This window comes from Scleropages formosus, chromosome 17 (genome assembly GCF_900964775.1).
Source record: "Scleropages formosus chromosome 17, fSclFor1.1, whole genome shotgun sequence".
Taxonomy (NCBI): Eukaryota; Metazoa; Chordata; class Actinopteri; order Osteoglossiformes; family Osteoglossidae; genus Scleropages; species Scleropages formosus.
The window spans coordinates 24,039,615-24,054,565 of NC_041822.1; the positions used below are offsets into that span (position 1 = coordinate 24,039,615).

The 14,951-nt window shown below is 44.6% G+C and overlaps 1 protein-coding gene across 2 annotated transcripts; it reads right to left on the reverse strand.

Moving 5' to 3' along the window:
• Nucleotides 1-1,477: 1,477 nt before the first annotated feature.
• Nucleotides 1,478-14,911, reverse strand: rab35b (RAB35, member RAS oncogene family b). Of its 2 annotated transcripts, XM_018731724.2 has the most exons (6): nt 14,575-14,911; nt 6,971-7,021; nt 6,004-6,127; nt 2,915-3,039; nt 2,696-2,820; nt 1,478-2,032 (listed from the first exon to the last, which is right to left on the reverse strand). In XM_018731724.2, the coding sequence occupies exons 1-6, from the start codon at nt 14,624-14,626 to the stop codon at nt 1,904-1,906; spliced, it is 606 nt and encodes a 201-aa protein (XP_018587240.1). In that variant the 5' UTR covers nt 14,627-14,911; the 3' UTR covers nt 1,478-1,903. The 2 variants fall into 2 exon arrangements, with proteins under 2 accessions (XP_018587240.1, XP_018587241.1); XM_018731725.1 differs by lacking the exon at nt 2,696-2,820 and having other exon boundaries at nt 1,926-2,032.
• Nucleotides 14,912-14,951: the final 40 nt, after the last annotated feature.

Consider the following 14,951-nt stretch of genomic DNA (forward strand, 5'->3'; position numbering starts at 1 on the left):
CAAAATGCACTTCTAGATTTTTCTGTGCCCTCAAAACTGCCAGACTAGAAAAAAAAGGCGAAAACCAAGTGTAACAAAAGAACAGACTTCAATTCTGTGTGAAATTATTTTAAAACTTTTATTACCGATTAAATTCATGAAGGGGGGGGATGAATGATACATCTTACTTCTCCAGTGTACATCAAACACAGCTGAAAGAGAGAATGTTCAGCCAGCACACACAGGCATGTACGTACACATCTTTATACATACTTGCATGTGTGCCTAAATATGTATGTATATACTATATATTAAATATACACACATACACAAATATATTTATATATACATACACATGAAAAACTGTTTTAACTTTGATGGCATTGTTCATCTCGGCCCGGGGAGTTTAAGGTCCGACAGCATCTCCGCATCTGCATGGCACTGTTCCAGCAAGCTGGGGGCGGGGACTGCTATCCTGCGGGCTCCCACGTGCCCCAGCTGTGCTTGCTCCCGGGGGGACGCGCACGAGCACCCCTCCCCCACCCAGGAAGCAGACCACCAAGTTGGCAACAAAACTGCAGAGTCACTGGCAATGAGTGCCATGGCAACGAGAACGTATGGCTAACGGTCACTGCTGAGAAGAACGGGAGCTACAGTGAGCATGGGTTCAGTGCATTATGGGTAACAACAAAAAAAAAGTTCAGCTCCTTAATGTCTGATTAATCTACTAACCACACCTGTGTGAAAGTTGGAATTACATCCTGTTTGCGAAGAGAAAATGACACGAAGCACCAACACAGCTCTCCGCAAAGACTGGACGACAGCAGCAGAGTGAGCCAGTGTCAGAGTGTGTGTGCGTGTGTCCATCACGCTGCTCTGCTGACATCAGCAATCAGGGTGGAGGCACAGCTCCACCAGTGGAACTATGGAAACGTTTTGCTTGACGTCAGAGACTAAAGCGGGGGAACATCTAGTTGAAATGCGCTTTGGGAGGCACATGGGAACAGGAAACTGAGAAGAAGCGCAATGTGTGTGAATGGTGACCCTGACTCCCAGAATGCCTTGAGGTCAAACCCGTGTAGTAACGTCCTTCCCATTTCAGGTGCGTAATTCATAGCTATAGAAAAAGGAGGAAACGTTGGCAAATGTTAACAGTGCGATTGCTGCTGTCTGTGCAGTGTTTCACCTTCAGAAACTCAGCGTGTCATCGGATCCCCAAGTGGTAAAAGGCTGCCTTTCCTGCCATACAGGGGGTGCACAAGAGCACAAGACAGGAGACATTTGGCAAAGGGGGGGGGGGGGGGGGTGTAAAGTCCCCAGTTCTCTGCTGACCCAAGTTCTGACCATTGTTCTTTTAAAATTCATGTAAAAAATTAAAAGTTGATGATCTGTTAGACTAATGCCATGGTAAATACAAGCATTCGGAGATGCAAAACAAAATGTACAAAAGGCCGTGAACCCCCCGCCCCAACCACCCCCCCCCCCCCCCCCCGCCCACGCAACCCAGCCCAGAAATGACCCATAAAAAAATACAAACACAAACACGTCCTTCTCTCCAGGTGCAGAGTCCTGCATGGTGTGGAATAAGAAGAAAAGAGGTGCTGATGAAGAATGTATCTGCAGATATAGATCTGAGCTTTGAGATCCTCCCCTAACGTGGAAGAATCTTAATTAAATAACATCACATAACTGCTCCGAATAAAAGTGGCTCCGCCTCTCCTAATAAAATCTGTACATTTCTCAAAGTCTTTGATTCATCTGTCCAAAAGGGACTTTTTCCATTTTATTTCTCAAAAATTAAAGAAATTAATTTAGTTTTCTTGAGTCCTATTCCACAATTACTTGATGTCGCTGTTGTCATCGGTGTGTGCGATCGTGTGTGCGCGCGCACGTTTGTGTGTGTTTTGTTCTTGGAACCACTTGGTTAGCAGCATTTCTTCTTCCGTTTACTGTTCTTGGTCAGTCTGACCACGTCGTTCTGTTGCTGCTGCTGTTGCTTGGCAACCACCTCTTTCTTGGCTTTCAGCACCAGTTCCGTGATGCAGTTGAACATCTGCAGGTAGAGGAGAGCACGCATGCACACACACAGTTTACATTCCACTCCCTTGAGCAGTGTGTCTTGCTATCACAGCAAATACCAGTAGTGTTATTAGGACAAAAGCTAGAAAGTTTCACATTAATAAAACTGCCCATTTCACAAAGCCAACATTTAAACAAGTAGAGACTCCTTAGCTTTCAAATACAACTGGGTTTACAAGTCTAATTCAATTTCTCTAATTCATTTTGTAACTCGAAAGTCTCAACTGACAAAATGCTAAAGGAGCACCAGACATGAGCTGTAAACACAGTGGAAGTGAACTGAATTACATCGGTCCCACAATCCTGTTCCGTTTGGGTACATTTTATCCTCCAAGTTGATACATGGCAGTAAACACGTTCCTTTCAATTCACAAACCAACAAAAAGTCCGATTATTACACTCTAGATATGAAGGTATGTGAAAGTCGTCAGCAAGTTGATTAGTTCAGTCATGGTACATGGAGACTGTGACCCTCACAACCAGGACTGAGAAAAAAAAAAAAAAAAGGACAGGTGATTCAAGGTCCAGTAGGTGTTAGGAGGTCCCTTTGCCATTGGACAGGCAACAACAGACCCCAAGGTGCCAACAGAAAAATTCAACCCCCAAAAGACCCCCCCACAGCACCAGCGACACCCACCTCCTCCACATTGACGTTCTCCTTGGCACTGGTCTCAAAGAGGCGGATGCCCATCTGCTCTGCAAACTTCTGAGCATCGTTCGTCTCCACCACCTTGGAGTTGGGGTCGTCATTCTTGTTGCCCACTAACAGCAGCACACGCAGAGTTGCGACTGAGTATCACGTGTGACTGCTGCAGCACAACATGCCAACGCACAGCAGAGCCGCCAGAGCACTCACCCAATATTCGGCACACGTCGTCGCAGTTCTGGTTGATTTCGTGCAGCCACCGTTTGACGTTGACGAAAGACTCTGCGCTGGTGACATCATATACCACAATTACCCCATGTGTCCCTCGGTAGTACCTGGAGCAGAGAAAGAAGACAGGGTTCAAAAGAGCATGTGCTCCATCTCCTAGGCAACAGCAGCTGCTCAAACCCAAGGACCCAATGCATAAATCCAAAGCATCACTATTTGTGCAAAAGTGCACTTGAGGGTGAGGTGTGTTTAGGTCGGCTGTTGGTACAGAAATGGGTACAAGAAACATCAACTGACAACTTGTCAGGGTTATAAACTTTAGTGCCAATAAGCAGTTAATCTCATTCCTTAATAAGGCATCTCACATTTACTGCATATGTACTGTAGTCTTTCACACATTCAGTTAGTTTTAATACTTTTAGAAGATGAGCTTAAAGTATCATTACTGTCTTCATGAAAGTAGCGCAAACGAGAACCTCGCTGCTTTTCCACTCGTGTCCCCAAGGGGCGCTCACCACACAGAGTGCACAATGCTGTCACAATTTAAGACACTCGCACTGTAGCCCTGTTTCCACTGGCTCAAGACTCAGAGGCTCAACACCTCAATGAACACAGATAAAGAAATGGATATTAGTGTTAACACTGAAGCTAAACATAAGGTTTGCAAAAATGTCAGGTTGCTAATTGGTACACAGACGAGCGTAAAAACACAAACAAGCAATTTGGACTCGGTGTCCAGCAGCACATGTCCAACCCCCCCTGCCCATTCTCTTGTCTCTGATTGGCTCTTCCAGCAGCGCGCGCGCACACGAGTCTAGAGACCACATTCATGCACAGGCACCATGTCTTGGTTGAGCACCTTAACACAACCATGAAAGGTATTTTAAGTGGTGCCAAACACTGCAGGGGATGAAACAATGAGAGAGGAACATTTGAGAAAAATTAGTGGAGAAATTTCCATGTCGAACATTCACTGCACTTTTTGAAACTGTCAAGTGTTAAGAATGAGAGAACTATTGCCCACCTACTGCACCCCTCAGGAGTCTCTGCTGGCCTGGAGGACCAAGACACAGCGGTGCACAGTGCTCCTCACCACCTGACACACTCAACAGGCTCAAGGAAGGTTCTGGCACTGAGAGGAAGGACCCCTGTGCAGCACCTCAAACCAAGCTGCCCTTGGTCCTGTCTGACTAATGAAGCACCACTTTACTCACTTTTGAGGCACTACTCCAGCACGGTACCCCTCTCTTCCATGAAAACTCCAACGCACTGGCCTGCAACTGGGTCCGAGCACTATGGAAAGGAGCGATCGCAGCACACACACGGCAGGCAGATCTCTCACACACACACACACACACACACACACACACACACACACACACACACACACACACACGGCCCTAGGTCTGCAGATCCACATCCTTCAAGATGCCCAGACAATCTGCTGAAGTCAATATTGACACTGGGGCTCAACAACTGCTTTTGATGTTGATGTTGGTCAGTGACAAGAGACTGCTGGACCCCCATGTCTTCTGGACTGCTGTCAATTACCCATAAGGCACTGCTGCAACACAGAGCCCTTCAGCCTCAATCAGGGCTCAGGTGCAAATGAAGATCAAGAACACAAGTTTACACGTGAGAGACTAATACTACAAAACCCTAAATTTTATTTATCGCTGAAGGGAGACACAGACCTTTCTGGTAGGTGACAGAGTGGTGGGGATTTATACTCAGTAAAGAGTGGTGTAGTTGTTACAGTTGTTGCCCTGCAATCGAAGGACTGGGGTTTGATCTCGCATTCTGCTGCAGTACCCTTGATCAAGGTACTTACCCTGAGTTGACACAGTAAAAATTACCCTGCTCTATCAAGATATAAATCATTCCAAGTCGATTAAGTCAATTAGTACTGGTAGTATAGTGACTGGATGTGGTCTTCGGATCGAAAGGTTGCTGGTTTGAATCTAAACTGCTGCTTTAGTAGCCTTGAGCAAGGTACTTACCCTAAACTGCTCCAGTGAAATGACACGGCTTTATAAATGGGAAAACAACTAAGTAGTCAAACGTAAGATGCTTTGGAGAAAAGTATCCAGTAAATTAATAAATACAAATGTAATATATAAACTACCCATTAGAGTCACTGTGGACAAAGATGTCAGAAGTGACAGTAAAATGACTTTCACTCGTAGAAATTTCTAGTGTGCCCCGTGATAAAACCCGAGGGCCTAATAAAATCGCATGGTGGATCCTGAGAGTTCAGAGTTTCTTGGACCAAGATGTCCAACAGTGATCAGTGTCTCCATTTGTTTTCCATGCAGCAGAAAATGCCAACACTGTAGGGGAGAAAGGCAACTGGGCCACCAGGCTTTGTCATCTACATGCTCTGTGTTCCAAAGCCATATGTGCTATGACACCCAAAAGAGGCTGGGGTGCGAGAGGATGTGCAGACCGGTCCCCGTCAGGGGCTGCCTCTCCTGTATCGGACCCGCTGGTCCACACAGGCAGCAAACGACAAGGGGCTGGAGTGACCCTTCGCAGGATCTCAACCCACAGCGATTCAAGCTCTGCTTCCTGCAAACCTTGACCTCAACTGAACCGTACCATATATAGTATCTTGTACAGTCTCCTGCCATTCACTTCTTCTGAACCTTCACTTATTCACTGTAAATTAACTCCTGCACTTGGACCATCCCAACCCCTGCGTTATGCATGTGGTAAGAACCCACTGCTTCAGTTTCAATACCACAGTAATCTAGGCTGCGTGCGAGAAGGCATTTCTGCATCTGCCTCCACCTTGACATCCTGCCACCAAACCTTCACACACTGCACCTCTTACAGGCACTCGGAACATTATGCAATCTGAGAACAGAACCTGTTTTTTTCGAAGGAATTAAAAGAGGTATGAAAAACCATTCCCGCAGTGCAGCAAATCTGTACACCAAGGAATTCTCAGGCAGACAGAGAAACCACCAGCTGTACTGGGCCAAAGGTTGGCAACTCTGGTCCAATATCAAAACAAATGCTGTACTCTGAATGGAATAAGCGAGCGCACAGCGCCTCCTGCTGGCACTCACGTGGAGGTGATGGTGCGGAAGCGCTCCTGGCCCGCCGTGTCCCAGATCTGCAGCTTCACTTTCTCCCCATTGATCTCCACTGTCCGGATCTTGAAGTCGACCCCAATCGTGGTGATGTAGCTACCTGGGTTTGAGAACAACACATATGCACACAATTTCCATTAAGGATCTTCCAGCCACACTAACAGTCTATGGCAAACATGTAATACAATGAAGAATTCTGGACAGGTAGCAAAGCATTCAGAGCCTTTGTCTTGCACCTGAATGAACCCAGGTTCGAAATCCTGCTCCCGCTGTAGTGCCATTGAACAAGGTAACTACCCCGAAGTAACAGAGGACACAGTAAAACTACCCAACTGTATAAATGGATAAGTTATTGTAAGTAGCGTAGTGTACAAATCCACTTTAGAGAATAGTGTCAGGAAAAGTAATGAATAATAAATGTAATCAGTCACGACCAGTAATTCATCATCGTTTCTAGTACAGTTGGTTACCATGGTAATCTACTCTGGTGTGAAGGTCTAGGTTGTTACGCAAGTCACTTTCAACAGGGCATCCAGCAGACCACCTACAGGTTTGCTACAACAGCAAGGCATTGTGGGAATAGTCTGTCTTCAAATCTGACAGGTGTGCGCAAGCCCCACTAGCAGGATGCTGCTATGGAGATCGGAGTATCGGAGAGCCGGAATGAGCGGGTTCACAATTCAGGCTCCGTGCTCAGCGCTGTGCCTTGTTGTCCTGTCTGCTGCACTTCAGTACTTAAGCAAAAGGTAACTATTCAGAGGTCACCACTGGGGCTAGATGGCTTCAAGCTGCCAACACCACACACACACCAAAAGTCGCTCGTTCAAGTCTCACAAAGTGAACCGACACTGTTCTTGTGAACACACATTTACAAGGACTTCATACACACCTCTCCTGTAGGAAACCCACTGTGTGTAGACATGTAGGTATTTAGGACTCCTACCTGAAAACGTGTTGTCTGCAAACCGCAAGAGGAGACTGCTCTTCCCCACACCTGCAGGGGAGAAAAAGGAACACACACACACACAATCAGTTTAGCAGTGCTTTAACTCAACATTTTACTACACTAGATGTTACTTTAACATTTATAACACAACTCATGCCACTAAGGAAGTCAATATTAAACTTTGTTATAGTTCACCTGTGTGTGTTCACTAAAGCTGAACAATCCACACATCGGCCAGCAAACAAAATGATTCATACTGTACTACTGGGTCACGCTGCAGTATAGTCCTGCACACACGTCACAACACAGTGTGTTCCGACAAACATGGGTTTGGGATACTGGAAAACGGAATGCAATTCACTCTGGGGCTGGAGGTGCTGCTACATATTCAGAAGTAGTGCATTCGCAAATACAAAAGCACTAACACACTATTCCTGGTACATTCAATGTCTTGATGTGGAAGCAGGCGGTCATTTTCAAAAATTAATCCCTATACGTGAATGAAATGCGATCAAACAGCCCCCATGAGACAAAGGGAATTTGTGGAAAGTGACTTGCCAAAAACAGATGACAAATGTGCGGAGTTCTCCCAGCAACAGTAGTGACCCTTACATCTTGAGGGGGGCAGAAGAACCCTAAACAGATCATTGTGCTTCAACACCTCTCACAAGCACTTGAGTCAGCTCAGATGAATTCAAAAAAAAAAGGGGAGAAGGAACAACTACATCACACGCAACCCAGTTATGCAAAAGTAAAGATGGGAGGGGAGGTGTGAAGAAGAGAAAATGGTCAGAAAGATGACAGCCACCCACTCGATCTCTGACACAGCACTGAATTTTGCCTATACTGAACAACCAGCGCACATAAGGTGAAGAACTTATGACGTGATGTTGGCCTCATTTCACTCTCAAGGAAAAACCAGCTCACATTCAGCACCTGGAGAAAATGTGGAGAAACTCCACCCCATCTTCAGGTTCAAAAGGAAGAAAAGGAGACTGTCACCCTAGGACCTCATGGTCATCATAACCCCATATGCAGAGGGAGGAAACTTCAAACAATCATAATTGGGAGAAAAGCAGCTATGCAGCAATATACATTTACATTTATTCACTTAGCAGACACTTTTGTCCAAAGCGACTTACAATGGATACTCTGTAGTGTTACTAGCCCACACACCTTATTTCACCAAGGTGACTACACTGCTAGATACACTACTTACAAGGGGTTACTCATCCATGCATTAGTGAAACACACTCATTCTATGACACTCACACACTAAGGGGAAACCTGAACAGCATGTCTTTGGACTGTGGGAGGAAACCCATGCAGACACAGGAAGAACATGCAAACTCCACACAGAGTGAGCGGGGATCGAACCCACGTTCTCTCACACCATCCAGGCGCTTAGAGACAGCAGCGCTATTCGCTGTGCCACCGTGCCGCCCATATAAATAAATACACTTTCAGAAAGCAGACAAAAAAAAAAAAAAAAAAAAAAAAAAAAAAAAAACACTGCAAATCAGTAGTACATACTGCATTATAACAATTCAGAAAGGCAGCACTTCCATCCTGCATGAGGTATGGGACTCCATGTCTGAAGGCACAATGTCATGAGCTGAAGACTGGCAACTTGGTCCATCATTAGGACCTCAGGGCTCAGCTGGTTCCCAACGAACCCGCGGTGTCCATGACGACCATGATCTAGCAACAGCAGGCTCCAACCCACCCCACCTGTTCACATCGTCTCCCCACTGAGACGGGTAAAATCGTGCCAGAGTCGGCCAGACGGCTATTCTGGCTGGACAGAGAAGAGAGGGGCTAACTGTCAGCACACACGCTGCTTTGTGGAGAACCATTAGGTATCTGTAACATGACTCTACTGCTCTGCAAATAAAAGCCTGTGTAAAACATCCGCGGTGATCCAACAGGCATATAGCCTCTGCTCATCGGCAACCCATTTGGTCAAAGCACCAAAATATCAGCATGTGGACGTTCACAATTACTACATAGATGAGCCCTCAGTACCCTTGTACCTCCTTAAGAGGGGATGGTGATAGTGTGCAGTCCAAGTGTGAACCTGTGCGTGGACTTCAGCAGGACAGCACGGAGCTCCATGTTTCGAGCAGAACTCAAACACTCATTGCAAACAAGAGCAATGGAGTTTCAATGACCTTCCATGAGCGATAAAGAAGCAGGACTAGAAAACAGGAAGATCTTCCCATTCCTACAGTACATCCTTAGTGCACCAAGGCAAATGCTGAACGCTGACCACTGCACCCAGAAACAGCACATTTACCCACCCTGCAGCCCAGCTGCACCGTTCTGACCAGAGGACCACCACCGCTGCAATGTGAACAGAGAATGTGGATGACATCCCACCAATTTAGGCCGGGTTATTTAAAAAAAAACACTGGCAAAGCTTTGAAACTGGTCAGGAGACATGTTACCACCTCCCCATTAATAAAACAAACCAAGAGTGCACAGCATCCATCCAAGAGTGACCATGTGACAGAGTGTGAGAGATGGGAAACACTGTGCAGAGAGCAATGTCTCTGCACCGACATCTTCAGGAGACTGACTAGCAGGAAACCACTTCTGAGAAAAGACCAACATCAAGTCATCCATGGACACTTCCAAAGCCTTATAACTGACCTTGGACATTCTGGGAAAAGATAGAGGTCTGATAAGACTAAGGTTCAGTCCTTTGGCCTGAAAGAGAACAGCTATGCTTGGTACAAACCAAATTCAGTCTGTTACCAAAAGAGATGCCCACCTCACATGGTAGTGGGATATCAAAGTATGGGGCTGTTTTTCAGTGAGAGAGAGAGAAAGATCAAGGAAACCTTTTACTACTAAGGGCAACATGGAACTAACAACATTAGAAACCTACAAGAGAGCCTGTTTCAGCAAAAAAAAAAAAAAAAAAAAAACTATGTTAAGGAACAAGATTCAAGAGAACAACCCAAAATATTAAGATTTATTCAAACCGTTTAGTAGACCCCTTTCTGCAAGGTGACGTACTAGTTTATATAACAAAGTATTTACAATGATTCACACACCTAGGTATAATTTTCATTATCAATTTTTTTGACAAAACCAAGGTCAGTATTCTGTAAAAGACGAGATTATACCAAAATGTCTCTGAAAATCAGTGAGATGAACAGAAAATTGTTAACCAACCCCTGTCTTACATGCCTGGATGAGCAGGTAAAAATTCAAGTTTAAATGGTGTAGATGTACCATAACTTTATGATCATGCCCAGATTAGCCTTTATACAGCCACTAGCGCTGTATTTTATGTAAATGTTTGTGTACCTTTTATATCATTTCATGCACAAATCGGTCTAATCAGCCATCTGTGCACGCACAATGCACCCTCGCCCCAACCCCAGTTTGACTAGTTGGTCCTCGTCGACAGCGATGGACAAAAGAACACCTTTTATATGGGGGGGGGGGGGGGGGGGGGGGACTGTAGTAAGGGGATCAGGTTTCATCTATCTTGATTTTTGTGCACCTACTCGTGTGAAGAACATCAGTGCACAAAGTGGAAACAAACAAATTCGGTTTACTTAATCACATGTCTGCAGCTATGTCTCTTTTTCTCCTAATTTAATGCACAAATTCTATTTTCTCAGATGTACATCGCTTTGGAGAAAAGCATCTGCTAAATGAATAAATGTAAATGGAAAGAACATAGTTGTATCCAAAGACTCAGAGCTGTGATCATTGCATATCTGCAAAGGGACGAGACGGTTACTTTAAAAGAAAAAAGAAAAAAAAAAAGACATATTTGTAACTTTTAGTCCATGCTCTTCTGCAAAGTGATTTACAATGTTCGGCTACAGTGAGTTACTTTATCACACCATCAAGTTCAACACAATGCAAAAATACAATCAATTTATTAGTTTAAAGTGTTCACCAAAATTGAGAAGTAATTTACACATTGCTCAGACCACATCGACCACAAATGACAAGATGGAGCGCAAACTCCTTGTCCCTGCTGTTAACTTTCAACATATCACCTCCTTTCAAGGTCAGATTCACTGAGCGGGGGTAAAAACCATGTCAATGATCAGGCTGCATGTGAAACAAAAGGGTCCTTCGACCCTGGCTGAAGCTGCTCCGAACAATCAGGACTGCACCCGGTCAACTCTTCCTTCTCCATAGAACCTCTGTGTTGTAGAGTTGTGGAATGACACTTATTCCAGGCATGTAACCTGTCTAGACTGATTCATTCACCGTCTGGCTACCTGAACATCCCAAAGCTACAAAATGGCACTTTCCTGCCAACACCTTCACAATCATAAACTATTCTCCTGAAACATTTTTTTAAATGTAGACTATACACCAACTTATCTATTTTGACCAGTAGGAAGGGTAACAGGGATTAGCAGATAATAGCTTTGTGAGGAGGTTTGGTCCAACAGCAAAGTCTGCCGATAGTACTTTAGCTCCCAAGAGCTCAGACCTCTGCTCTCAGCTCCTACTTCAACCCAGGAAGAGGGATGGAGCCTTTCCCTATTCTGCCCTCCCCAATATTTACTCTAGTAAATCCAACTGCCTCTTCATCTTACAAACACAATAATGACCAGAAATCTGTGCAACTCTTTACTTTATAACTTTTCACTTTTACTGCCCAGTTAATCAAATAAAAAGCAATACAGATATTCCTTCATTTATTCTCAGGTTAGGTTTTGAAGGAAAAAACTGAACATAGCTTGTTAGACTTTATTAATGTATTTGAGTCACATTAAAATGGATTAAAAAGGAAAAAAAAAAACAAAAAAATGCCTCTACAAACTCAGATTCAATCCCAATTGTTGACAAATTCATCCCATGACCACATACAATGTTCCTCAACTTGCTGTAGACCACCGACACTAAGGGACAGACACTGGCTGTAAACACTGAATGAAAGTTGGGTAAAGGCTGCCCCACACACGTACTCTCTGCCACCTATCAACTTGGAAGATAAACACTTTCAGATCATATTTGCACCACTGCAAATAATTTTTTGAAAACAAGTAAAGAAATGCAATTCAAAAAAAGCTTGTATCATTTTTAATTCGTCCATTTGCACCACAAGGAGATAGTGTATGTCAGTATAATCTCTAAACAAAAACATACAAGACTGGAGTTTACGCCAAAGGTCCTCCCCCACCCCAGTTTTGATTTCAGGAGGAAAATAATCTGTAAATTGATGGTCTGGTTTGCTTTTATTTTTAAAAACAAATTGCTATAAAAAAAATGACTATTTGACTAAGTGCAGCAATGGTGGTGGAAAGATCAGCGTTACATCCATTCTGCCAGATCACTTGTTCAGCCCAAGACACATATAAGTACACATGAAATTGAATCAGAGTCAGGTGGGTGGAATAACTCAATTTGTAAATCAGACATGGTGTGAAAGAGGGTCAGAATGATGAAAGATGGTAAGGAACAGGAGAGGGGAGGAGGAAGGGAGTAGGAGGGAGTGATAAAAGGTGGGTGAGGGAAGAGCAGAGAAAGTGAGCCAGCATCTGTGCCTCACTCCGGTATCCGAGACAAAACTACTAGGCCCAACACATTTTAATCCTCTGTTGTCATAGGAACAGCAACTGCCTCCACACACAAGGGGTATACCAATGCATGTGCATCTCTGTCTCTCTCAAACACACACAGTTATAAGAGCACCACGTTAACTGCATTATCTGCCCTAGCTCCCACAGTTATGGTGTGAAAAGTGTCTGAATCTCCCACACAGGAAGTCTAGCATCATTCCATCATTGAATATAACGGATTTCCACAGGGCTGCCTCACCTGCAAAGCTAATTAGAAAATAGGTTCCATGCTCCAACCTTCGAGCAGAGGCCGCAGGTGAGTCAAAGACAAATCAGGTCAGGACAAGGTGCAAGTTAATCCCAGAGGTGTGTCATTTACTATGCACTGAATATCTTGCAAGCCTGCCGTATACAGAACGAACACACACTAAATACAAGCATCAACCTCCCCTGACCTTTATTAAAATCACCTCAAAGACATCACCCTTAAAATCAACCAACCAGGGTGACATTTCTGATGCTGATTACAAAACTAGCTTTCAGTTTTGCTTTGTAAGGCCACATATTTTCTTCCTTTATCATCACTTCAAATGAACCGGAATGTATTATCAACATCATCCCAATGATGAAAGAAATTACTGTAACCGTGAATAAAGGAAAGCTGTGAAATTCAGTACAAAAATATCAACTAGGTAATTTAACAAATGCGAACTGGTCATCACCCAGGCAGGGGGAACGAGAGGAACAAATCCAGAACATGCAGTCCGCAGTTTAAAATACACACACACGTATGCATGCATGCAAGTACTGCTGTAAATTCTTGACATGACAAACAACAAAAACATTTTGAGGAGGACCAAAGACTGGGGTTACATGGACGAAAGCAGTGAATTCAGAGTTACTGAGTGAGGTAGAAAACAATGCGGGGGGGGGACAAAGCACCAAAAAGTAAGTTCTCCTGTACAATCTGTTTACATCTCTATTTATTAGGCTGAACATATCACTGCATTTTACAAAGCAAAAACACTCCAGCGTAGTTTGTTGTAAATCTGCTGTCATTGTCCAGTTTGTTAGTGGTATTTTAACATTGTATTAGAACTACTGCAGCAGTAGAATTAGTAACTGTACTTATAGCATTTAGTAGTATTACTAGATTGTGTAGCAATAATGAATAATAGTATGTTGTCCTCTCTATGTTCACACCGTGGTCCAGCAGAAACGTTATTTCACTCCTACGTCCTAAACAATTGTGGGAATGACAGTAGTAAAAGCTGGACTTTGAAACCTTCAGAAAAAGCACCACACTTTTCAAAGATCCAAAAATTAAATCACACGTCATCAGATCAGTTGTCCTGAGGACTAACACACAGCCACCAGAACAGAAGAAGTAATAACACCAAGAAAACACAAACCAACACAACACCACGATACTCACTCGTTGGTGGTCAAATCTACTTCAAACAAGACTGCTAGTAGAATAATAAAAATAAAAAATAAAAAGCTGGGGGGGGAACCTGCACACCTGTCTCTCCTGGGCTAAAAGCCCGAGATGCCGAAGGAAAAAAAGTGGTGAAACTGAGGTGAGCTTCTTCTATTACTCAAGAGTAACTTACTCAAATCGTCTCTCCTCCGAGTCCTCGCAGTGTCACACACGTCCAAATGAGCAAAACCGGCAGTCCACAATACGAATACGATGGTGAAATAAAAACTAAGTAATCTGTCTGAGTATACTATAGTATATTTAAACACACGATAGCTCTCAGTCACACTCCTGTGAGCTAGTCAGGTTAGCTAAGCTAGCTACATCCGGCCTGCTCTGCTCACACTGACATGCCCAGCCCTGGTCGGTGGAGGGACCCCCCTCCCTGCCTGGTGTAGGAACTGGCCACGGCGGGCCGTTCTGGAGCAGACGAAAGAAAGAACAACATTTCATTCAGTTATACGCGGAGTGTTCGCAAACGCCAAAAGCACGGAACCCAACTCCTTGAGCTACATTCATTTGGCTGGAAGGAAAACCTTTCGAGGCCTACTTCCCGTCCAACATCCCCGAGCTTTCCTTACCGCTGTCACCGATGATGAGCAGCTTGAAAAGGTAGTCGTAGTCCCTCGCCATGCCGGTCGCTGGTGGGTCACCCCCGCCTTTCCGTCGTTCGTCCCCTCGTCTCTCCTCACCGCCCGAGCACTGTGGCCGGAATTCAACAACACCTTTTCCGAAAAGGAAGAAAGAAGGCCTTTTTCTCAAAGTGCCCGTACGAGTTCTTGGAAGCTAGCGGCTTTTTCTGTGGTGTTCCGCGGCGTCAGAACTCCTCTCCCTCCGTAGAAAGCAGCCGGAAACTCCGCTTCCTTCTCAGGCGGTGTCGGCGCCCAGTCCTCCGCGAGCCGACTCCACTGCGCAGGCGTACCGTTGTTCGGCCGACAGCGAGGTGACTATTGTACAC

What these genes read in the sequence shown, in the direction of transcription:
- rab35b (XM_018731724.2), bottom strand. Translation starts at nt 14,626, where the DNA reads ATGGCGAGGGACTACGACTACCTTTTCAAGCTGCTCATCATCGGTGAC. An exon ending in GCTCATCATCGGTGACAGCG is followed by an intron (nt 7,022 to 14,574) that starts GTAAGGAAAGCT and finishes TCTCCCCTGCAG; the next exon opens with GTGTGGGGAAGAGCAGTCTC. An exon ending in TGCAGACAACACGTTTTCAG is followed by an intron (nt 6,128 to 6,970) that starts GTAGGAGTCCTA and finishes TCTCAAACCCAG; the next exon opens with GTAGCTACATCACCACGATT.